The sequence below is a fragment of the Toxotes jaculatrix genome, chromosome 17 (assembly GCF_017976425.1).
Source record: "Toxotes jaculatrix isolate fToxJac2 chromosome 17, fToxJac2.pri, whole genome shotgun sequence".
In the NCBI taxonomy this organism is placed as follows: domain Eukaryota; kingdom Metazoa; phylum Chordata; class Actinopteri; family Toxotidae; genus Toxotes; species Toxotes jaculatrix.
This window is the reverse complement of record NC_054410.1, coordinates 21,401,026-21,426,874: the sequence shown is the minus strand read 5'-3', so window position 1 is coordinate 21,426,874 and position 25,849 is coordinate 21,401,026. Positions and strand designations below refer to the sequence as shown.

At 40.7% G+C, this 25,849-nt stretch overlaps 1 protein-coding gene and 1 long non-coding RNA gene across 2 annotated transcripts in view; one reads left to right on the top strand and one right to left on the bottom strand.

Moving 5' to 3' along the window:
* LOC121197146 overlaps positions 1-9,311 on the top strand; it is a 208,200-nt gene extending 198,889 nt beyond the window's left edge. Inside the window, exons 5-6 of the long non-coding RNA XR_005896226.1 lie at positions 8,592-8,597; positions 9,206-9,311. This is a non-coding gene — a long non-coding RNA (uncharacterized LOC121197146). The remainder of the gene's footprint in view (positions 1-8,591; positions 8,598-9,205) is intronic.
* Positions 1-25,849, bottom strand: part of nrxn3a (neurexin 3a) — a 236,892-nt gene that overhangs the window by 62,000 nt on the left and 149,043 nt on the right. Inside the window, exons 10-11 of the mRNA XM_041060565.1 lie at positions 3,190-3,393; positions 1,094-1,120 (exon numbers count right to left, since the gene is read on the bottom strand). Of these exons, the coding sequence (XP_040916499.1) occupies positions 1,094-1,120; positions 3,190-3,393 (231 nt within the window). The remainder of the gene's footprint in view (positions 1-1,093; positions 1,121-3,189; positions 3,394-25,849) is intronic.

The window sequence follows — 25,849 nt, the reverse complement described above, 5'->3', positions numbered from 1 at the left end:
CCCCATTAGTGTCTTTAATCTTGGAAAAAAATCACTCCCACATCTGTGATGTATACATACAGTATATAGATGGTTTTAATGTTCCTCCAAATATTTAGCCATAAGTACTGGGGGTTAAGTGTTAGTAACCTAGAGAATTTAGGTACCGGTAAATCTGGGTGTTGTACTCACATTCAGTATAAACATATGAAGTAGTCATATTCAGCTGTCCATACAGGATAGTATGATCCTGAAATTATATGTCTATATTTTGGTGCTGATGAAAAAACAAGGTGAAACCTTCCTTTAATTTCATTCAGTGTGTTCCCTTGTTATGCTATTTCCCTCTGTTAGGACTAACTCAGCATAACCTTCAGGGTATTCCCTTTGCATCTGTTTTTGGATTTTGTTGAGTTTCAGCTGTGTTGGTAAAATTACAACAAAGATTTACAGCTATCTTTCAATTATTAGAGACTGTGTACTGGACTCCATGTATGTTGTTTTAGCAGAGGATTTTAACATTCTCTAAGCCATGTTAATACTGTATTTATGTTGCCTTTCTCCTTGAATAGTCTTCCAAACAAAAATCAATTCATACTCTTACTCTGAAGTCAACGTTTTGGTTTAATAGAATGTGGACCCTTGAAGAATGGATTCTGGACAAGTACTGTCTTATGCTCTACTGGAATTTACTTGTTATTCTTACCAATTATTATTTCGTTATAGTTAACAGTACAGGATGGAAGGAATCATGTTACAAATCCAGTTTAGAAAAAGGGTAAGAGGTTCTGCGCAAAGCTAGTACTAAACCATAAATAGACTGTCCGATTTAAGTGTCTCAGTCACAATAAAGTGTTTGATTTAAAAAGACATTAAGATATCACCACCCATTCCGTTTGACTGACACTATTTCTGCTGGGTCCTGGGTACTCAAAGCAACTGAGAAAACTCATTCTCCACATGATAGGCTTAAGAGAAGGTGGAGAATGGTGCAGGTCTCACATTTTAAGAAAAAGAAAGAAGAAAAAAAGGGAGAACACATTTTCTTTAAAAAAAAAAAACATCAACAGACCATCAACATAGAAAGCAAAATGAAACTTGAGTGTTAACTTACTGGAGTTACAGTTTATCCTGATACAGTCTAGATGGGGAAGAATAAATGACAGATGAAATTGCATCCTTCAAGGTTACTGCTGCAGACATCCAAAAACAAAAAGTCCACCCTTCCGGGGACGTACACATGCAGGAAGGTAGCCATTTTATTTCTTTGGTATTTATATTTAAGTTCATGCCAAATTACCATGACATAAATGTTAGATTTTAAAGATTTCCAAAACCATCATTTAATAGTAAATTAAATAATTGCTGTGTTCTGGATTTGTCACTTACAGAAATGTCCTGGCTGCTTTTCTATAGCGTGTGCCATTTTATTATCGGTTGTAGCAGAGTTCAAATGTATAAATTGTTTAGGCACAGTATTTACAGTAAAATGGCCACTTATAGTACCAGCTACATGAGTTTTCCAACCCAGCACTGACCGTTGGACTTAAGGTTTAAATATTCAGATTAGAAAAGTCAAAGTCTCTGGCTCCAAAGCCTCTCCACCAACAAAGTGGTAGCAGTCATTCATTTTAGAGCCATGGATCTTTGAAAAGCTCAGAAGTACATATTGATTTCATTTGAGTTGCTATTCAAACAGCAACAATTTGAATTTGTAAGACAATAGTTTGATCAAAAAACTGAAAACGTGAAGTAAATATGAAGTATAAATATGAAGTTCCACTGAGGCCAGAATAACTGCTGCATGTGGCTGTAAAGACAGTGAGGGTTGGTCACCATGTGGCTGGTGGTTTCATGTGTCGTCAACCGCAACAGAAAAGTGGGAGCAAACAGCCACGATCCAATCAGCACCAGCACCATGCAGAGGCACAGGAACCCCAACCACTGCAACTGGAGTATTATGCTATGCCTACATGTGTCACTAAGCTGGAACAGAAGCTAGATCTATATTTAGACTTTTACAAATGTTCTGTAGAAAATCATCCAGATTAACATCGGCTGAGAAATCATACGGTCACTGATCAATTAGAGCTGCAAACATTTTGACAGAAATCTAGGGAAGGACTTCAAGTAATTAGCATAAACAGTTTTGAATTTCTCTAAATGTACCTTGGCAAACAAGCTAACATCTGCTCACATTTGTATTATTGTTACATTTTCTGGTTTTTACTGGATATATATGTATATGCAAGATATAAATTGACTATAATTTCATTGTAACATTCTTTGCATAGTATAACTGCATGTGTTTGGAAGGATTTGGGGTCACAGCCAGCTGTAGGTTTTGCTGGGCTCTGTTCTCGGGCTGTTCACCTGACGGGCCGCAGGCTTAAGGCCTTTGAAGGGGTGAATACCATCTTTTGACAAAGCATGATGGAAAATGGAGTTGACAGGTAAACAGAAAAACAAAACACTGAAAAAGCATAGACTTTCATATAAGACACCATCGTTAGCAAAGAAAACAACCACCCAGAAGAACAGGAAGGTGACAGAGAAATTACTTCATGTCAGATAGAAAAATGAGGTTAGTGAGAAAGACAAGAAAAGTTTCTTCTAATGTCCTGTTGAATGATGGACTGAAGATCAGAGGGCATACTTGGTGGAAGTCACCTCTTAGAAAGTCTCAGCACACTTTGTTTTTTTTTTTTTGTTTTTTTTTTTTAATTAGAGATTAGACTTTAAAGCCTATTATCTCTATATCATAAGGTGTATTCTGCTAATTGTGCTGTGACTGTCTCAAAAGTTCTGTAAACAACAACATGGATATGACTATGGTTTGTCAGTTTCAAAGATGGGCCGAACATGTTTACCACTGAAATAAAATAAGTTATGATGGTATAGCCTAAGCTGTTATCCAGTAAATAGTTGTATTCAGTAAGCAGTCCATGGTTATCTGTGTGCACAAAACGCATTAACACCCATGCAAACTCTATTGACTATGTTCTAAAGCTGGTAGAAACCTTTAAGGGCTCATACTGATGGGTAACTGATGAAAAGACTAGATAAAAGATAGAGAATGAGAGGAAGGACAGGTCACCGCTTAACGGCAAACCGTCTCACGGTGAAGGATGTGGGTGTGGAGGCAGATGGGTGGGTGGGTGTGGAGGCAGATGGGTGGGTGGGTGGGGTGGGGGGTGTGGCATACGATACCTAGGTTGACCGTGAGTTTGACGCGACTCCCGTCCAACTCCAGCCTGAGCGTGTCGGCTGAGTCTCGGGAGGTGGTGGCCATGAGAAGGCCATAGGCCCGCTGGGAACGAAAACGCAGGGAGACGTCCTCCGCCTCAGTGTGCATGATGGTTGGCATCACCACCTTCATATACATGCTACCATCGTAGGAGAGGATGGAAGCCTCTGTGTAAGACAGTCAGGAGCACAGAGAGATGTTAACTACATTTCAAGTGAGGTTTGAGCTACAACATGATACTTTGTGCACATATCCAATTAGTCATGCCTCTTTTTTCTCTATACATGCAGAACATGTATCGACTGAAATATGTTGGACATTCCTCTGTTGTCTTTCTGTCTTGTTGCTGAGGGTTAAGGGAAAGTTTAGAACGGGGATTCAAATGATCTGTGATCAGATTAACTGGTGGTGTTTGTGGTTTCTTGTCATGGGGTCAGATGTTGACAACAGGAAGAGAAGTTGTAGTTGTCTTCATAAATGCCTTATTTGTTTAATTTAATTCAATTTTCAACAGATTCCCTTCGGGTCCTTTGTTGTCTTAGTTGCTTAGTAGCTCTACAGAGTAGTGAATGTTTTCTGTGGATGTGAAAACTCAAACCAACGGACAGCCCAGCAGCCGCCTGGTGATGGTCAGTGGAGGAAGCACTGATGTACACAACAACTTCACAAGAATCAACATGTAATTATCTACAATGAGATTCTTTCACATGTACACACCGTCCCTGAACTGTCCCTGTCGGAGCAGGTACAGCATTTTTGGTGTATGTGTTATCTCACCGGTGACTTCAAACTCATGCAGGGTTGTTTATGTGGATACAATACACAACAGCGTGGAAGCAGCAGTGGTTGCTATAACACAAAGGCAGCTTCCACTGCCAACAACAGTTAATCCTTGCCAAAACCTAAAGTCGTACAGTGCACACCTCATTTATTTGGCTCCAGCAGTTGTGGATTAGCCATCCCACATGGCTTTTTTTTTTTTTTTTTTTTTTTGTACGTGTCCTCGTTTGACTGAAAACTGTTGACACACTTCCTCGTTCTTCAGATTGACTGTTACACTACTACGCTGTGGTAGTGTGCTGATTCAGCTCTCAGTGTGAAACAGTGTTTTCAGAGACATGTGGATATGTTGACAGCAGTGAGCACTGATGTTGGTTTTGTCCTACTCAATTCTATTAATATTAAATGTTAAATTTGAGTATTGTGATTGTTTGAGTGATTCTCATGGGATCTCTCATCATTTAATGGAATTTATATCCCGATATAGCTGCTTTGATTTTTTACACACCAGATTTGAATAAATTCTGATCAGACAAGACTAGACTAAAATTATTTCACTGTGACATTTTAAAGCAAAAATCATGCTAAAGACCAGAGGCATCACATGGAGCATCATCAGAAGCTGCAACAGCAACCCTTAGACACATAAAAACAATCCCTCTCCTCCTTTATTCTGTCTCTCACTTAGTCCAGCTTCCTTCTCATCTTGTTCTTTCATTTCCACTGTGAGCATTGAGTCTTTGCAGAACTGCTTAAAAAACAGCTTAAAACTGCATCTGCTGCTATTTTAAGACATTATTCCTCAGCAGCAGAGAGGAAGAAAAAAAAACCCATTTAGGCGACTTTAAGCCCTCCCTTTCTTTAATGAAACCTCACAGCTGTGATCCCCCAGAATCTGCCCTCGATACTACAGTTTGGTATTTTTATCACTGTTATTTTCCTATTTCTGCCCACTCTCTGGTCCACTTCATCTTACCAGAGCTGACAAAGCAGCGCTGGTTGCTGTTTTCTTTAACTCCACTGGCATCAATCTGAGGTGATTATTTGTCCTGTCACAGTAACTTAATATGATAAATGAACCAATAATGTGCTGAGACATTACGTGTCCTCTAAACGCCCTTTGTTTCGGTTTTGCTGCATGACTAGAAAAACTGAAGTTCTACCAAGTGGCCACAGAGTGGAGACACAGCCCGTCCGTCTGCTACGAAATTCTGTTGGCAGTAAAGCAGGAAGGGAGGAAAAATAAGAGGACAGATAGAAAAAAAAAAAGGGAGAAATAATGGATGCAACCAAGAGAAGGAGAAAGTGAAAACAGGATATCATTTAAACCCTGATGACTGACATATTGAAAACTGAGGCACGGAGACAAACAGGGAAACTCTGAGTTAGTATCAAACATAAACTTTAAGGAATTAAAAATGACATAAAAGCTTGAAGATTAAACTACATCAATAAGTGTGTGCCTCCAAACTGAAGGAGCCTGGAGTGTACCGTTAGAACAGCTGCAATAGTTTGAAGTGTATTGTTATGATCATTTCATAGATGAAGAAACATTTTAAAAGGGGACTACAAGTCAGTTATTTTAGTTTGCATTTAGAATACAGTCAACAAAACAAAACAAAAATATTCATTGATGGGAAATCGACAGCCTGATCTGCCCCAACAAGGAATAACTGATCATTACAGCGTCAGTCTGAATGGCATCCAAGGTTTACAGGATGTATATGTTTGAATTCTGATATGAAAAACCACAGCACTGATTTACCTCTTAAGTGACATTTCATGATTTTCTGATTTTGCTTGACTCTCTCCGGAACCACAGCATTATTACATTTTTTCATGGTCATGTTTAGGAGCTCACAGCTTTCAGTTAATGTTAGAGAAAGATTACATTTAACATAACCACATTTTTTCCCTTTACCAGACCTACCACAGATGGCTGAGGATTCGAACTCTGGTCTCTGGTGTGACAGGTGAGTGCTTTATATCCAACCCCACCAGCTCCTGAAAACTACACTGCCGTTAATCATGTAGCAGTTCATTCATTCATTCAAAAAAAAAAATCCTATGAATATGATCCAGCCAATTCACACAATCCTTCATAATCCCATTCTACAAAATGCATGTACTGTTGCAGTTTAGGTGTGTATAAACATCATTTCCAGCAGACAGGGTTGATGTAGTAGTATCTGTCAGAACATCTAAGCAGAGTCTTAAAATTTCTGTTGTACTGCTGATCCCTGCCCTCCCACAGATTCCACAACAGGAAACATCTGGACCTGCTCTGCAACGCTGGCTGTCGTCCTTGGACTACAAGTCTTCAAAACTGGAAAATACAGCATGGCTCATCCCAGTCTACACTGCAATCAGCTCCTCTCTGCAAGATAACACAGTAAGTGTGCTTCTAAAACTGCTATATACAACTGGTTTTCTGATCATTACAAGAAAAACTACAAGGTTAATATCAGGTAAAGATTGTGGTCATGATTAGCAACAACAACAAAAAAAAAGCAGCAGCAGAGAGTACCAGGAGAACCAGGCTGCAGGACAGGGGACAGAGATCAGAAGCTGCTCCTGAGAGTAGCAGAGGGCAACTGGTAGAGGAGGTCAACTCGCTATGGCATTGGGTTAAAGCCGACCACTTCACCGCTCACCATGGCTATCAAATGTTAAAGGCAAGGCAAGGCAAAATTATAGAATAAAAGCAAATCATATTACATTAAAATCATAAATAATAGAATAAAAGAAATATATTAAAACATTGGAGCAGAGAAAATAGAAAACAGTAAAATAATTAAATAAGAGTGCAGTTAAGACAATTTAAGAGAATGCTTCAGTAAACAAGTGTGTTTTCAGGCCTGACTTAAATAAACTGAGTGTTTGGGCTGACCTCCGGAAGTTTATTCCACAAGTGAGGGGCAGAATAACTGAATCCTGCTTCACTTTGTTTAGTCCTGACCCTAGGAACACACAGTAGGCCTGTCCCTGATGATCTAAGGGGTCTGAATGCTTCATAAGGAACCAGTAAGTCCATGAGATATTTTGGTCCAAGACCATTCAGTGCTTTGTAAACCAAGAGTAGAACTTTAAACTGTATCCTTTGATTCATAGGAAGCCAGTGCAGTGATTTGAGGACAGGTGTAATGTGGTCCATTTTTCTGGTGTTAGTCAGGACTCTGGCAGCAGCATTTTGGACCAGCTGCAACTGTCTGATAGATCGTTTGCTTAGACCTGTTAGGATGCCATTACAATAATCTAGCCTACTGAAAATGAATGCGTGGATAAGTTTTTCTGTGTCTTGTTTGGATAGAAAACCCTTGATCCTAGCATTGTTTTTCAGGTGGTAACAGGCAGACTTGGTGATAGCTTTTATATGGTTGGTGAAATTCAGGTCTGAGTCAAGGATTACACCGAGATTTCTGGCTTGATTTGTAACCTTCAGTGACATGGAGTCAAGGTGAGCACTGATCTTGGACCTTTCATTTTTGGAGCCAAAAACAATCAATTCTGTCTTATCTGGCACATCCACTCATTGATTTGCTGAATACACTTGCTTAGTGAATGTAGGGGACTGTAGTCGTGTGGTGACACTGAAATATAAAGTTGTGTGTCGTCTCCATAAGTGTGGTAAGAGATATTGTGATGTTCAATGATCTGAGCTAGGGGCAGCATGTAGATATTGAACAGAAGTGTCCAAGAATGGACCCCTGAGGAACCCCGTATGTAATCTTAGTTCGGTCAGATTCATAGTTACCTATTGAGACCAAGTAATCCCTACCATGTAAGTAAGATTTGAGCCAACTCAACACTGTGCCAGTGAGTCATACCCAGTTTTCCAGTCTGTCAAGGAGTGTACTGTGATCAGCTGTATCGAATGCAGCACTAAGGCAGAGACTTTGGATGCATCATTATTCAGATGTATGTCATTCAAGACTTTCACAAGTGCTGTCTCAGTGCTGTGATGTGCTCGAAAACCAGACTGAAATTCATTAAAAAGATTGTTTTGCACCAAAAATGCATGAATTTGTTGAAAAGCAGCCTTTTCAATGATCTTTCCCAGAAAAGGAAGGTTAGATATTGGCCTGTAGTTGTTTATAGCTGAAGCATCCAGATTAGATTTTTTAAGAAGAGGTTTAATAACTGCAGTTTTCAGGGCTTGGGGAAACTGCCCTGACTCAAGAGACTTGTTTACTATCTGCAACACATCTGAAACTATGCAGTTAAAAACATTTTTGAAAAATTTTGTTGGCAGATCATCGAGTGAGCATGTTGTAGATTTTAGTTGTTTGACGAGTTCTGTAAGTGCTGTATTATCTAGCAGGTTAAAATGTGCTAGGCTAACTGGTGGACAGGAAGGCAAAAGTGAGATTTTACCTGAGGTGAAACTACAAACTGTTTGTCTTATTTTTGATATTTTGTCTGTGAAAAACAGTGCAAAGTCATTGCATGATCTTTTGGAGAGCAGTTCAGGTGGGATTGATACTCCTGGGTTTGTCAGTCTGTCTATAATAGAAAACAACGTGTGAGCATTGTTACTGTTTCTATCAATAATATCAGAAAGAAAGGATTGTCTTGCCACTTTCAGTTCTTGGTTGTAGTTATGTAGGCTCTCTTTGTAGATGTCATAATAAACCTGGAGTTTATTTTTTCGCCATCAGCGTTCTGCCTGCCTGCAGATCCTTTTTTGAGGTTTAACCAGTGTAGCATTTCTCCAAGGTGACTTTTTCCTTCCTGATAGAACTTTGGTCTTGAACGGGGCAATTGGATCGATAATAGTTTTAACTTTAGAAATGAAACTATTTACAAGGTCATCAACGGGAGCTGTGGGCAGGGTTGGTGATGGTACAAATGCCTGGGTGAATGCTGCACAGGTGTTATCATTAATACAGCGATTTCTGACCACCTTTTCTTCAGCTTTGTTATGATTAGCAGGTGTGATAGTTTTAAAAGAAACAGTAGTGATCAGAAAGAGCAACATCAGTCACCACAACCTCAGAAATATTGAGACCTTTGGAAATAATTAGATCCAATATATGTCCCTTGCTGTGTGTTGGGTCTGTTACATGCTGCAAAAGGCCAAAGTTGTCCAGGATGTTGAAGAGTTCTTTAGCACTTCCATCTTTAGGATTGTCAACATGGATATTAAAGTCACCCACTACAATAACACAATCAAAATCAATGCATACAATAGTGAAATAGTGCAGTCTAGCTTCACTCACAAAATTAAAGTTAGGAGGAGTTGACTCGATAAGAACTGCTGCACTGTTATCTTGCCCCAGCCATGTTTCAGTTAAAAACATAAAATCAAGGTTGTGCTTTTGAATAAAATCATTAATTAAGAATGATTTGCCTGCCAGGGATCTGATATTTAAAAGAGCTAAGTTTAGTTTACTAAAACCCATGTCCGGGGGGATGCTGGTTGGGGTTGCAGTGTTGATGATAGTAGAACCCTTGATCTGGCTAGGTTGGGAGTTAGGGGAACCATTTTTATCCCAGACTTCACCAGACTCCATGTGTCTTGGAAATCCGAGGGGTGAAGCAGGCGGGGAGATGGATGTTGGGGAGTCGGAGTAGGATGCAGTTGAAGGGCTACAGGGCTGTAGAGGAGGACGTGGGATGGGGAGATCCATGTGGAGGGCCAGTGAAGCAGTCCTGTCGTTGTCACCATGCAGCTGTTGCTCTCTCTCTGCGGTGGAGCTGGTGGAGTAGGGGTGTTGTTGTCTCTCCTTGGGTGATGTTCACTTTGCATTTGAGCTTTAGGCTGGCCCCGAGGGAGGTCAGAAGGGGTTTGGTGCCTCAGTGAGTGGAGAAAATTATCTGTTAGTCACCTCAGTCCACGTCCATTCAGATGAGGGCCCTTTCCTTTGAAGAGGTCGTCACGTTTCCAAAACAGGTTAAAGTTGTCAATAAAGTTCATTCCTCGTGTCTCACAGGCTTTGGCCAGCCATGTATTCAGTGCAAGCAGGCGACTGAATTTATTTATTCTTCTATCAATGTTTGGGAGCGGCCCGCTGATGAAAAATTGTACATCTGATTTACTGACCATCTCTAAGAGTGCAGAGAAGTCTTTTTTTAAAACATCTGATTCACCCCTCTTTGTATCAACTGCACCCACATGCAGAATGATATGTTTGACTCCTGGATGGTTTGATATGACCTGGGGGAGAAGTCCAGCGATGTCAGTGACCATGGCACTGGGATAACTGCATGTGTGGATTCTTTCATTCCTTACGTCACTGATAGCGCTGTCTCCAAGCAGCAAGATATCTCTGTCCTTCACTTTTGGCATAGATATATTGTCTCCGTATGCCCGATATCTCTTCTTCCCTTCATGTATATCTCTCTCTGGAGATTTCTTTATTTCACATTTCTTTACTGGTTTGTTTCCATTTAGCTCAGACAGTGGTTGGTATTTTTTTCTGAGCTGTATGCCCGGTGATGCAGCATATACTCCAGTGTGATCAGCATTCACCTTTCTCTTTCTGTGTCGTTTTGGCTTGGCACCAAGTGTATGCCAGACGGCATCAGTCTGTTCAGGTCCTGCTTTCACAAGTTTTGGAAAGGACACAGTGTTGTCCAAGTTTAGCCTATCAGAGGCAGAAGTATCATAATTAACACTGCTTTTTGTTTAGCCTTCTTACCACCAGGTGTGATAGGGAGAGTCTCATGAAGTCCCTTTTCAGCTTCCAGATCAAAAATCTTTGCCTGGAGCTCAGTGATTTCCTTAAAATATTTCCAGCAGTTTCGGCAAAGTGAGTTTGTTGTGTTGTGTACGCCAGACATTTCTCAACCCGGCTGAGGAATAGACAAAACTAAGTTGTAGCTGGTCCGTTCGGTTGTTGAGAAGTTAAAATCCAAGTATCCAGTGGTTAAAATCAAGTATCCAGTAGTTAAGATCTTGAGTGCAGTTAAAAGAATGTCATAAAAATTGAATTGTGAAAAAAAAGAAGTAAAAGAAGTAAGAAAAGCTGGCAGAAGCGGGAGCAAGCAGAAAAGCGTCTGCACTCTTCAGAAGCAAGGTCACAATCTCAGTACTACAGTACTACAGTACTAAACAAAAACTGCATCATACAGCATCATATGAAATAGGCGTGTAAGATATTTTATTTCTAAGATTCCATTATGATTGCACTGAATAGATGATACAGTCATGGAGTGGGAAACACAGCATCTACTTGACATCACTGGTATTTGTGACACTACAATGCTGACATATTGGCTTACTAGTAAAATTAGACGACCCTGCCAACATGCTGTGCATGCGTTTGGGTCCATCCTCAGCAGCACATGAAATTAATGGCTATGTTTGGACACAGGGATGCCTGGTACTGATGTCTGTTTGACAAGGTGTCAGGTGACAGCCCAGCGTAATATGTACAATTTATATTCTCATTACAGCTCTGAGCCCGGCTGTCAGATTAACTCTGACATGTCATGTTTCCCGGGTGTAACTGTAATGTGTGTGTGTATGTAATGATCTACATGTGTGATCGTCCCAGTGGAGTGTGTCCAATGGATTGACACACTTTTAACTGACTGACCTTGCCCTGTTAAAACCACTGAAAAGGAGACCTTAATCCATTTTGTTTGCTATGAGGATTCTGCATCGCTAACCAGTTGACTTTTCAGTGATGTAGTAGAAAGAATTAATTCTCTATCTAAACTCTATTTTTGCCTGAACAGTGAAGATCAGGTTAAATTGTTGCCATAAATCTTACTTGGTCCTTGTGAACCAAAAACCGATTGTTTACAATTCTTAAAGATATTCACTAATTTTTATTTGCTCCAGTTTTAATTTGTTTAAATGTCAAACTCAACACTTCCTCCATATTTACCTGTTGTCTTGATCACTTCAGTATTATGGGCAATTTCAAAGCTCTAAATCCTTCAGTGAAGCGACAGAGTAATGCTATTTTCATCCAGTAATTATCTCTGCTGTGTTTGCATTCAGTGTTAAGCAGCTGTCAACAACACTCAACATTTCCTGCACAGATGTTTCACATTGAAAGATCTGCTGTTCTGGGGAATGATTCAATCATTTTCTGGCCATTTGAATTCATCATGCAAGCAGTTATTAGTATGGGTGATTCCATGACATCAGTGTTTTTTTTTTGTCTGGCATCTTTTCAGGATAGGCCTTTTAATCTGACCACTGATCAGACCGTTTTTTTTTTTTTGGAACCTTTTGGTGATTGGATCACCTGATCCGATGAGAATAATCTCTGTTGACACCGCATCAGCAGAACACCCAGGTGCTTTGTCTCTAGTGTCTGGGAGACAGCAACACAAATATCAAAGACATGAAACGAGCCTGATGGCAAACGTACATTTTCGTACATTAAAATCATAGAATAAAAGCAAATCATATAACATTAAAATCATAAATAATAGAATAAAATATATATTAAAACATTGGAGCAGAAAAAATAGAAAACAGTAAAATAATTAAATAAGAGTGCAGTTAAGACAATTTAAGAGAATGCTTCAGTAAACAAGTGTGTTTTCAGGCCTGACTTAAATAAACTAAGTGTTTGGGCTGACCTCAGGTATTCCGGAAGTTTATTCCACAAGTGAGGGGCAGAATAACTGAATCCTGCTTTGCTTTGTTTAGTCCTGACCCTAGGAACACACAGTAGGCCTGTCCCTGATGATCTAAGGGGTCTGGATGCTTCATAAGGAACCAGTAAGTCCATGAGATATTTTAGTCCAAGACCATTCAGTGCTTTGTAGACTAAGAGCAGAACTTTAAACTGTATCCTTTGACTCTGACTGATAGGAAGCCAGTGCAGTGATTTGAGGACAGGTGTAATGTGGTCCATTTTTCTGGTGTTAGTCAGGACTCTGGTAGCAGCATTTTTTCGACCAGCTGCAACTGTCTGATAGATCGTTTGTTTAGACCTGTTAGGATGCCATTACAATCTAGCCTACTGAAAATGAATGCGTGGATAAGTTTTTCTGTGTCTTGTTTGGATAGAAAACCCTTGATCCTAGCAATGTTTTTCAGGTGGAAATAGGCAGACTTGGTGATAGCTTTTATGTGGTTGGTGAAATTCAGGTCTGAGTCAAGAATTACACCAAGATTTCTGGCTTGATTTGTAACCTTCAGTGACATGGAGTCAAGGTGAGCACTGATCTTGGACCTTTCACTTTTGGAGCCAAAAACAATCAATTCTGTCTTATCTGCATTGAGCTGGAGAAAATTCTGGCACATCCACTCATTGATTTGCTGAATACACTTGCTTAGTGAATGTAGGGGACTGTAGTCGTGTGGTGACACTGAAATATAAAGTTGTGTGTTGTCTCCATAGGTGTGGTAAGAGATATTGTGATGTTCGATGATCTGAGCTAGGGGCAGCATGTAGATATTGAACAGAAGTGGTCCAAGAATGGACCCCTGAGGAACCCCGTATGTAATCTTAGTTCGGTCAGACTCATAGTTACCTATTGAGACCAAGTAATCCCTACCATGTAAGTAAGATTTGAGCCAGCTCAACACTGTGCCAGTGAGTCCTACCCGGTTTTCCAGTCTGTCGAGCAGTATGTTGTGATCAACTGTATCGTATGCAGCACTAAGATCCAGTAATACTAAGACAGAGACTTTGGATGCATCATTATTCAGATGTAGCCTTTTCAATGATCTTTCCCAGAAAAGGAAGGTTAGATATTGGCCTGTAGTTGTTTATAGCTGAAGCATCCAGATTAGATTTTTTAAGAAGAGGCTTAATAACTGCAGTTTTTAGGGCTTGGGGAAACTGCCCTGACTCAAGAGACTTGTTGACTATCTGCAACACATCTGAAGTTATGTAGTTAAAAACATTTTTGAAAAATTTTGTTGGCAGATCATCGAGTGAGCATGTTGTAGATTTTAGTTGTTTGACGAGTTCTGTAATTGCTGTATTATCTAGCAGGTTAAAATGTGCTAGGCTAACTGGTGGACAGGAAGGCAAAAGTGACATCATCATTTTACCCGAGCTGGAACTACAAACTGTCTTATTTTTGATATTTTATCTGTGAAAAACAGTGCAAAGTCATTGCATGATTTTTTTGGAGAGCAGTTCAGGTGGGATTGATACTCCTGGGTTTGCAGGGTTCCCGCAGGGTCTTAAAAGTATTGAATTTACAAATCTACATTTAATACCTTAAAAAAGTCTCAAAATGTATTAAATTTGATGTCATAGGTCTTAAATTATGTTGTCATAAACTTGCTCGTTGTATTTTGTTTAAATGTGTGGGAAATCTCCAACCCGCAAAGAAAGTAACGTCATTTCCACCTGTTTCAACCTGACAATTTGTGTTGAAATTAGCAGCAAGGTGTGGCTAACTCTGCAGCCCACCTGATGAGCTTGCAGGTGCAGCAACGCTGCGAGAAGAAAGTAGAAATGTAAACAGTATGGGGAAGTGCAAGTTTAATAGTTTGTGGTTAGAGAAAAGGTCATTCTCATCCTGGTTGACGCCAGTGAAAGGGAATGTGTTTGAGACTCGCTGCACCTTGTGCAAGAAAACGATTAAGTTAGGGACAATGGGAATCAAGGCATTGGAGTCACACGAGCTGTCGTCCAAACACAGAGCTCAGGTAAAAGTTAAAAAGCAAACTCCTGCCATCTCTGCTATGCTTGCCCCTGCGTCGGGACCTCAGCACCAGCGAGTGCCTCCAGTACAGTCCTTCTCAAATAGTGGGGCGCGCCGCAGGCGCGGGGCGGGAGGTTGAGCTAATTGAAAAGGAGATTGTTGTGAAGGGAGCAGAGCTGAGAAATTGACTCTTGATCTGTATTTACACACACACACACACACAGAGTTCTGTGAGTAGTATACATTTAATATTCAATCTGCTGATGTAAATAAATAGGATTGTCTTGCCACTTTCAGTTCTTGGTTGTAGTTATGTAGGCTCTCTTTGTAGATGACATAATAAACCTGGAGTTTATTTTTTCGCCATCTGCGTTCTGCCTGCCTGCAGATTCTTTTTTGAGCTTTAACCAGTGTAGCATTTCTCCAAGGTGACTTTTTCCTTCCTGATAGAACTTTGGTCTTGAACGGGGCAATTGAATCGATAATAGTTTTTACTTTGGAAATGAAACTATTTACAAGGTCATCAACGGGAGCTGTGGGCAGGGTTGGTGATGGCACAAACGCCTGGGTGAATGCTACACAGGTGTCATCATTAATACAACGTTTTCTGACCACTTTTTCTTCAGCTTTGTTGTGATTAGCAGGTGTGATAGTTTTAAAAGAAACACAGTAGTGATCAGAAAGAGCAACTTCAGTCACCACAACCTCAGAAATATTGAGACCTTTGGAAATAATTAGATCCAATATATATCCCTTGTTGTGTGTTGGATCTGTTACATGCTGCAAAAGGCCAAAGTTGTCCAGGATGTTGAAGAGTTCTTTAGCACTTCCATCTTTAGTAGGGATGCACCGAAATGAAAATTCTTGGCCGAAACCGAAAACCGAAAATGAGGAAACCAAGGCTGAAAACCGAAACACCGAAAGAAATTATTTTGCCAATTATTAGTACCATTGCATTTATGGCTATGACTGTGTACTAACCTCATTAAAATTGCAAGGCATTGCGATTACATAAATTAATATGAATGTTTCAAAGAATAAATCAATTTAAACAAGATTGTAAAATTAAATATGTTCTCTCATAAAAACACAAAGTGCATATAAGTCAAGTGCATTTTAAAATTTTCGCTGTAGGACTACAACATAATAGTGTATCAAAACAAAGATTGCCATAGTCCATGTTAACCGTAGGCCTTTAACAACAACAAATGCACCAAGAATTGCAGCGCTTTAAGTTACGTTTTAAACTTCCTTGCCTTTTCAAAAACGTCGGAGTGGGCGTGCTCGGAGGAATTTTCCTTTTCTGCGCTGCATTCCTCTCATATTCAGCACAGTGATCGAGATGTTTGGATTTCAGGTGATAAACCCGACGTGGAGAAATTCTCTGCAGATGCACCCCTCTTGAAATTTCGACAATACGTTTTGCGAATCGCTATCCATGTGTCTTTTTCATATTTACTGAAATACGTCCACACCGCAGACATGTTGGCCTTTCCGTACACACTCGTACTGGCCGCGGTTTTCGCTTGCGTCATCACAACATCCTGTTTCGGCCATGTTGTTTCGGTGATAAAAGTCTTTCGGCCGAAAACTGAAAATGCACTTTTGGGCCATTTCCGGCCGAAACTTTTCGGTGGCCGAAAATTCGGTGCATCCCTAATCTTTAGGATTGTCAACATGGATATTAAAGTCACCCACTACAATAACACAATCAAAATCAATGCATACAATAGAAAGCAGTTTGGCAAACTCATCAAAAAACATTGAGTTGTACTTCTGGGTTTTGTAGATGGTTATGAAAATTGCTTTGTAGGAGGATTTTACTTGAAGAGCAACATATTCAAAAGAGTGAAACTTTCCATAGGATGTCTTCTTGCATTGGAGGCTGTCATTGAAAAAAATGGTGACTCCTCCTCCTTTCTTGTGCAGTCTAGCTTCACTCACAAAACTAAAGTTAGGAGGAGATGACTCGATAAGAACTGCTGCACTGTTATCTTGCCCCAGCCATGTTTCAGTTAAAAACATAAAATCAAGGTTGTGCTTTTGAATAAAATCATTAATTAAGAATGATTTTCCTGCCAGGGATCTGATATTTAAAAGAGCTAAGTTTAGTTTACTAAAACCCATGTCCTGTCCATATTCTGGGACAGACTGTGGCTGACATGGAATAGGTTTTAGATTTGTTGATGTATTTCTTAAAAATTGACGCTTTCTTTTCCCTTTGCTTATCAGAATCGGCACTTTGTATCCTGGCTTTTCCTTGGAAACATCAGGAAAAACATTTACTTTACTGTGGGAGAGTGTTCTCTTCCTGGGCCTCGGATTGATAGAGGGATTATTGTAGCTATACGCCCTCAAACAGCAGAGACCCTGGGCATCCTAGTCCCTGATAGCAGTCTTGGTGCTTTTAAAGGCCTTAGGAACCAGTGGTCTGGGTGGGGGTCGAGGAGGCCTAGCGGTTTAGCAGAGTGGAAGAAGGAGGGGTGGGTTGAGTTGACCTGAGCTGCATAATTTGTGGGGAAGAAGGGGAGGAGATACTGCATCTGGGGGGCTTTGGAGGTGCTGTCCAGGGGGATGCTGGTTGGGGTTGCAGTGTTGATGATAGTAGCACCCTTGATCTGGCTAGGTTGGGAGTTAGGGGAATCATTTTTATCCCAGACGTCACCAAACTCTCCATGTGACTTGGAAATCCGAGGGGTGAAGCAGGGGGGGAGATGGATGTTGGGGAGTCGGAGGGGGATGCAGCTGAGGGGGTACAGCGCTGTAGAGGAGGACGTGGGATGGGGAGATCCATGTGGAGGGCCAGTGAAGCAGTCCTGTCGTTGTCACCATGCAGCTGTTGCTCTCTCTGCGGTGGAGTTAGTGGAGTAGGGGTGTTGTTGTCTCTCCTTGGATGATGTTCACTTTGCATTTGAGCTTTAGGCTGGCCCCGAGGGAGGTCAGAAGGGGTTTGGTGCCTCAGTGAGTGGAGAAAATTATCTGTTAGTCACCTCAGTCCACGTCCATTCAGATGAGGGCCCTTTCCTTTGAAGAGGTCGTCACGTTCCCAAAACAGGTTGAAGTTGTCAATAAAGTTCATTCCTCGTGTCTCACAGGCTTTGGCCAGCCATGTATTCAGTGCAAGCAGGCGACTGAATTTATTTATTCTTCTATCAATGTTTGGGAGTGGCCCGCTGATGAAAAATTGTACATCTGATTTACTGACCATCTCTAAGAGTGCAGAGAAGTCTTTTTTTAAAACTTCTGATTCGCCCCTCTTTGTATCAACTGCACCCACATGCAGAATGATATGTTTGACTCCTGGATGGTTTGATATAACCTGGGGGAGAAGTCCAGCGATGTCAGTGACCATGGCACTGGGATAACTGCATGTGTGGATTCTTTCATTCCTTATGTCACTGATAGCGCTGTCTCCAAGCAGCAAGATATCTCTGTTCTTCACTTTTGGCATAGATATATTGTCTCCGTATGCCCGATATCTCTTCTTCCCTTCATGTATATCTCTCTCTGGAGATTTTTTATTCTTTTTTTCACATTTCCTAATTACAGCAGTGTTTACTGGTTCGTTTCCATTTAGCTCAGACAGTGGTTGGTATTTGTTTCTGAGCTGTATGCTCGGTGATGCAGCATATACTCTAATGTGATCAGCATTCACCTTTCTCTTTCTGTGTCGTTTTGGCTTGGCACCGAGTGTATGCCAGACGGCATCAGTCTGTTCAGGTCCTGCTTTCACAAGTTTTGGAAAGGACACAGTGTCGTCCAAGTTTAGCCTATCAGAGGCAGAAGTATCATAATTAACACTGCTTTTTGTTTAGCCTTGTTACCACCAGGTGTGATCGGGAGAGTCTCATGAAGTCCCTTTTCAGCTTCCAGAGCAAAAATCTTCAAATCAAATCAAAAATCTTTGCCTGGAGCTCAGTGATTTCCTTAAGATATTTCCAGCAGTTTCGGCAAAGTGAGTTTGTTGTGTTGTGTACGCCAGACATTTCTCAACCCGGCTGAGGAATAGACAAAACTAAGTTGTAGCTGGTCCGTTCGGTTGTTGAGAAGTTAAAATCCAAGTATCCAGTAGTTAAAATCTTGAGTGCAGTTTAAAGAATGTCATAAAAATTGAATTGAGAAAAAAAAAAGAAGTAAAAGAAGTAAGAAAAGCTGGCAGGAGCGGGAGCAAGCAGAAAAGCGTCTGCACTCTTCAGAAGCAAGGTCAGAGCACTTTTTCTTGAGATTCCTCGGCTTGGTTTGTACCGCATTTGTCTGTCGCTTTGGACAAAAGCATCTGGCAAATAAATAAATGGCATTATCAAGATAAAGACAAGATAAACTCTATCAGTACTATAAGGGGAATTTAAAGTGAAAATTGTCCAATATGTCTTTGTAGTATTCAGATACATCTGGTCTTAATAACTATGACTTTTTCTTGTTCTATAGTTCCATGGTACGGCAGAGTAATAATCATTACATTGTCTATGTGTGATTATTTATAGGCGACCTCTTATCTCCTCTATAAAGCAGCAGTCATTAGGCCAACAAGTGACTATGCTTATGCTGAGAGTAAGAGGTGTGATATATTTCTGTACGCCACAATATATCCTCAACTCAGTGGATAATATAATGTCTTCATTTTCATACTGTTAAGAAAAAATGAAAGGAAAATTAATCATGAAGGAGCAATGTTCACACAGAGAATCTAAATATAAATAATAGTGTTAATAAAAAAGACATTATGAAATCTTTGACTATCTTTGGCTCCTGATAATTATATTGAAATATTTCAATACAATATCTCTTGCAAAATAATTCAAGGTGAGAAGTTCACGGCATATCAGATCGATCGGCCGATGACAACTTTTCTTTTCAAGAGTAGATATGAGATTCAGGGGGAAATTATCATCCAGCAGCCCTAGATGAAGAAAGAGGAAAAAAACTGCTATAGATAGAGAGATATGATCAGAAAGCTGTTATTTGATATGCTAAAATGCACTAGGAACAATTTGTGGGGGTTGGGGATGGGTTAATTAGTTTTCAACTCTGATCAGTCTTTATTAAACTGTCTGGACACCATGACAGAAAACTGGTCAGAAGGGCAGTGAAATGTTCTCTGGCAGACAGCTGTGTGAAGGGGCAGGTGAGTCTGGACTGTCTGTCCCTCATCCCCCAGGTCCCTCATCCATTACTTACTTCTACTTGCATTAGGAAGTAATCAATTCGCGTGTGTACTGAGTGGGGTGCAGAGTAGTGAGTATAATCCCTCTGAGTAGGGTGTAATGGTCGCCATACATCCACCATACCAGTTTCCTCCAAAGAAGTGTTTAAGAAATATGTTTTTTACTCCTGTTCTGACTAGTTGTGTCTAACTTGTGGTTGAGTATTACATTGAAGTACTATTATATATCTTCCTTCTTTATCTTTTAATTCCTTATATATTTCAAATTTTACTAAATTTGCAATTAATATTGTTAAGCCTCTTTTGTGGCTTTGAGTATGAGAGCTGATATAGAGATTTCTGTTCCCAAACTTCTTCAATTTCTCATGTTCCTGTGGAGATAGGTGGGTTTCCTGTAAGAAGATAATGTTCACATTTTCTTTCTTCAGTCTCGCCATTACCTTAGCCCTTTTGATTGGGTTGCCCAAACCATTCACATTGAGCGACATCAATTTAAGTTCATGATGTTGCATCACTTGCTAGAGTATAACAGACACATTTTTTACTCCTTATTAGGGGTGGGCGATATGGCAAAAATATCACATCACGATTTTTTAATGGTAAAATCACGATCACGATTTTATCACAGTTCATTTTTTACAGTGAAGTTAATTAAGTTTGCTACTTCTCTCATATGGCGTGCTTTTATCAAAGGCTTGTATTACAGTTGGTTGTTTCTGTGTAATGTCTTTAGCCGTTACCACTGGCTGATGTGTGGTCGGCATCGCTGCTTGGCTCTCACCAAATTGTTTCAGATGCTGCCTCTTCAGGTGGTTAAAGAGGTTCGTTGTGTTGCCATCTGAAGCTCAAACCTTCTCTGTGCAAACTTTGCAAATGACAGTTGTTTGTGCTTTGTCGTTTGGAGAAAACCCAAACCAGTTCCATACGCAGTGTTGGGGAGTAACGGAATAGTTACTCATACAAATTATGAGTAACTGTATTCCATTACAGTTAAATAGATAAATAGATAGTATTCAGAATACAGTTAAATTGTTGAAATCAATGGATTATGTGACGATACTTCTCTGTTTCACGACTTTATATTTATTCTCTAAATGAACAAAGGCAACCCGATGCGTTTCCCAGAAGCCCCAACTCCACGAAAACAAACGTAAATAAACGAGCTATTCGCCTGATCAGTCGGCCAATCAGTCGGTTGCTCCCCAACACTGTCCATACGACTGAAGTGGCACTGCTCGTACTTCGTCATGATTGGTTGGTCATGTTCACGTGAAGCGGGCTGTTAGTTGCCCAAGGAAAAAAAAAACTTCTTGTGCGTCTGTGTGCAAGCATAGAGCTGCAATTAATAGAATGTGCCCTATAGACAATAATACGATCTCTCTCCTCTGGCAGACCCTTTCTAATCCTTCACGATCTAATATCGTCATATTGCACACCCCTACTCCTTATCTCCCCAAAGTAAAACATAACATAGAACAAGAAATTTGCATCAACAAACAGCGTTATATTGAGACACTGAACAAATATTGAAACCAGTAAGAACAACTCAAACATAACCAGGTTTGACTTCCAAAACGAGGAATACTTAGTTCCCTCTAGGATCCCAGTCCCTTTCAATGAGGGGGAAATCCTCACTCTCAGTGGGGGCCCCCTCCCAGCACAAGTGAGCAAATCCTTGTGAGTTTCACTCATCTTAGTGCTAGTACTGCTGGCTCTCGATTAGTAGGGTTATGAAATCAAATATGTGTTGTAAGAAAGAAAAAAAAAATTGCTAGTATATGAAATATGATCCCGTTTGTATTTATGTGTCCTTTACCTTCCGCTCTTTACTCTCCTACAACCTACGACCTACAACATTAGTCTAACTACTGTATAAAGCAGACTGGTTGTGTATTTAGGTATCTTGTGTTGAAATTCCTGCAGCCGCTCACGAGTTCGTCTTGCTGTTCCCTTATCTCCGGGCCGAGTGATGTGTTGCCATGGTGACGCATTCCCCAGATGTTGAATTAGCATCGTAGTGTCGGCCTCGGGTATCACCTCGGGTTCGTTCACCTCGTAGCCCTGTCGATGCAGCTCGCGCACGGCTTCACCCACATTGTTGTAGATCTGTGGACCGGGTTCCCAGTGGATCCGTATCTTTGTGAAGGGTGCCGTTTTCTTTGTATGCTCGATGTTTCTGAACCACCGCTGCTGTATAATCATGGTCAAAGGTCTTCTATTCGAGATTCCGCCTCCTCCAGTTGTTTCTTCTGCTCCTGATTTGCTAGCTTAGCCGCGGCTAGCTGTTGATTAATCTCCTGTTTAAATTCGCAGAGCTCTGTTTTCATGTCTCGTTTAAATTCCTCTTTGAATAAGAGGAGGTCAGACTTTATCTCAGTTCTCCAGTTGCTAATCTGGTCGCTGATGTTTTTCAGGCCAGCGTGTAGCAGTTCAGTCGCCATTCCCTCTTCTCCATGTTCTGTAGCCGCACTAGCTTGAGCACCGTCTTGTATTGGTTCCGTCGTGTCTTGTACTTCTTGCATCTTCTTACTTTTCTTCTTGGCCCCCCCACTCATGCTGATTTCAAGTATAGTTTTAATCGAGTTTAGAGGGGCTAAACAACCCTACCATCAGGAGCACTCAACTTAGCCAGCCATGTTGCTCCGCAGCTTACCGGAAGTCTCCACAACCATCTTTTTTAAAGGTAAAGTTAATAGCTGAGCTGTTGTACTGGACTGCATTAGATTTACATAGTAAAGTGGCCAATGAGTATGTATGAAACTAATTAAAACAAAGGCATATTGTAAATGATGCGTAAGTATCTCATTCTAGATTGTAATTTGACTAATTTCCATTTTATTTCATGCCATTTTATTATCACATTTCATTTGTTATTCCATTTCATTTATTTGCATGACCTATGGAACAATACATCCAATAAGATAAACAAAATAAAGTCAAAAAGGCAGATTAGAATAAGTAAAATTAGCATCTGCCAAATTGTATGACAAACATAACAAATGCTCCATCCAGTTTTGAATAAATACTCCCGCCACTCTGCATTTGGAATTAGAGATAATGAATGAATGAATGAAAGCTGGCACTGAATAAACAAACTGGATAACAGCTCTGTCATACAGTGGCCCTCGCTGTTGGGGATCCAGGGGAGGGGGTGAGTCAGGCAGTCTGGGCAGGTTGGACTCATATTGGGCAGGATAAGTAAGGCTGACAGCAACATCAGCGCTTGTGTATCATCACTCTCATCATTACCAGGGACAAGGTGGCGTCTGTTGCGTCGTTCAGGTTTTTACAAACCTTTTAGTTGTGTTCATTTTGGCAGCCTGACTGTCAGGACATGACAGTTGACCACTGGGAACTCTCCAGGCTGGTGCTCCCCATACCAGAGTCAGTGCTTTGCTCCGATCATTCACTTTGATAATATGAACATAATGGTTCCTATAATCTGGATTCGGTGCAAATTTAGCAGCGTTTAGGACGCCACTAAAACCTGGTTAGGTTCAACTTGTCTTCTGCAGTTACCAGAATGAATAAATTCATGCATCACATCAGAAGCGAACACCTTACATGTCTGTTTGATTTCATCCACTGCGGCAGAGTGACTGTCTCAGCACAGCCACCTGGTGTTTCTACCATTTCCTGGCATCTACGTGGTCCACATGTCTGATCAGAGACAAGATGGACAATTCAGACACAGTACCTAGACTGAACTCAGACGGTCTGACCGTGCACCATTACAATGCTGCACCTGGTTCAACATGTGGAGTTAGCAACAGTTTGTCCAGCTGAAGCTTACGATCCACTGCATTTACCTTCTGGTACTCATGCACCAGTTGAGATCTTCACTATCTGATATGTTCAAAGACTCTTCAAGACAGTGGCAAATAACAATAGATGGCTCTGTCATGAAGTTACTGTAAATGGAAGGTGTGTTCAGAGGAAATATTCTTCTTGTCTCTGTGTTTAATTTACTGAAGTCAAGCTGCCTCAGGATAGGCCCAAATTTCATCCATCAAGATAAAACATTTTTAGCTCAAGCCGACGAGTGTTCATCACAATCTGTCCCACCTAGTGTGAGTCTGAAGACAACTTTACATGACTAAGGGAGGATGATGGTGAAAGAAACCTACACATGAAATTCAGCCAGCGGAAGCACAACACATTTAACATACAAAAAGGACAATACTTTGCAGCACAGCTTGTCTCATGTCAGTTTCAGTCTGTATGTTGCTTATTGTGTATTCTCCTTTTAACCATGCCTATCTAACCATGTAACTGTATAGAACAATTAATACTGCACCTACAATAAGCATAACACTGACTGCTGGACAGTAACACAGCAGCCTGTGCTGTGCTACTGTATACTGACAATATCTACCAGGAAGCATTGGCAGGGAGAATTAGGTGTGTGTGTGTCTGTCTGTCCTGTGTGTGTCCTGTGGGCTGCCTTGCTGGCGGTACAAGATAATGGATTTGGACAACTCTCAAGCAAGGACAGAACTAGTTCTGGCTGGAGAAAACAAGCTCACTCTTATCCCTTCCCCTCTGTTTTATCTTGGTTCCTTCCAATAACTCACTGTCCTCTTCTTTCCATTTTTTGAAACTCTTTTTCTCTCTTTAAGCAGATGAAAAAAAAAAACAAAACATCATGGCCAAAATGATAACTCAACAAAATGATAACACTACTATCTTTAAATGAAACCTGGACACTCAAAACTTTCAGTATTCCTTTTCATGCTTTCTTTCTTTCTTTTTCTACGTCTGTGTCTCTCTCAGTTAAAAAGCTCAGCACCAGGCTGCTTTGAATCACTGCAAAAAATCTGAGATGCAGGCAGCATCTCTCGGCTGGAAGCAGGCTAGGTCAGAGGGAACTTAGCAAACTCTGAGCTCTCATTGCTTAGCTCAAATTGGCAGACAAGTTTACTTTGAGACAGCTGAGAGCAATGTGTCATGACCAAAGCTGACTAGACAACACAACTCTTTTCCAACTAAACAACAGCGTTCAACAGCCTTTATCCTTGAAAGCACTGTCCTCACTGGGGCCATAGTTGCCCCTGCTGTGCAAACACTGCAAATGACCAAATGCAGTATCTTCCACTGTTTTCCTTCAGTCATAAAAGCACCCAGCAGTCTGAGTACTGCATCTCCTGATGTTCTTCCAGACGTCTCCAGCAGAGGAAAAAACCCTGCAATATTTTCCCCTCTCACAGACAGCGAGTTGCTTTAGCTGTGTGGCTGTGTGTCTGTTCAAAGTATGACTGTATTTCAGACAAAGAAGAGACACAGTTCGTCAAGGAACTGACTGCTCATTAAACATACTTATACAGTTAGCCTTGGTGGAAAAAGCTCTGCTCTTTACAGCTGTAGATATACATGCTAAAAGCTTCAATAACATAGGGAAAGGTTGGGGCTGAGGAAGGAACAGTCCCAGCAAACACTGATGGCACAAGGTTATCAGCAATAAGTGAGAAGTGGCTGTTAGAAAGGCCGCCAAGAACACTTGTATAATGTGGTAGTCTGGTAGTCACTCAGATAATGTATCCTGAGGAGTATAAATAGCTCCAGTGCAGTACAGCACAGACATACTGATTTGGCTGAAATGCTGTTCGTGATGCTACACTGACACAAGGAATTATGACTAGGACCAGGACCAGAGCTGTAGTTACAGGCATTCTGCTGCAGGTCTTGTTCAGTTCAGCAAGTACCACTGAATGATCAGTTATTCACTTTCCAAAAAATCCATCAGAGTCGCAAGTCAGGAAAAAAAATTTAAAACCCTCAAAGGTTTTTACAAGCCGGCAAAAATAAAGGCAAACTTGCACAATCAGTCAAAGCCAAAGTGGGAATGTGTGAGGAAAAACTCAACACACAAGCAGAGGAATACTGCTGCTGGTAAAAAAAAAAACACTGCTGAAGTGAGTTTGACTATCACCAGTTACACAACGTAAGGTTCCCGGGGAAAACCCTGACAGCTGATAGCTACTCAGTTCATGCAAGTGCAAACTTAAGAGCTTGCCTGAACTATGCTGCATATATCCAAGATGAAGTTCAAAGAGAAAACATGGTGCAAAAAATTCCATCAGTCCTTCAGCAAAATTAATTTTACAGTAATC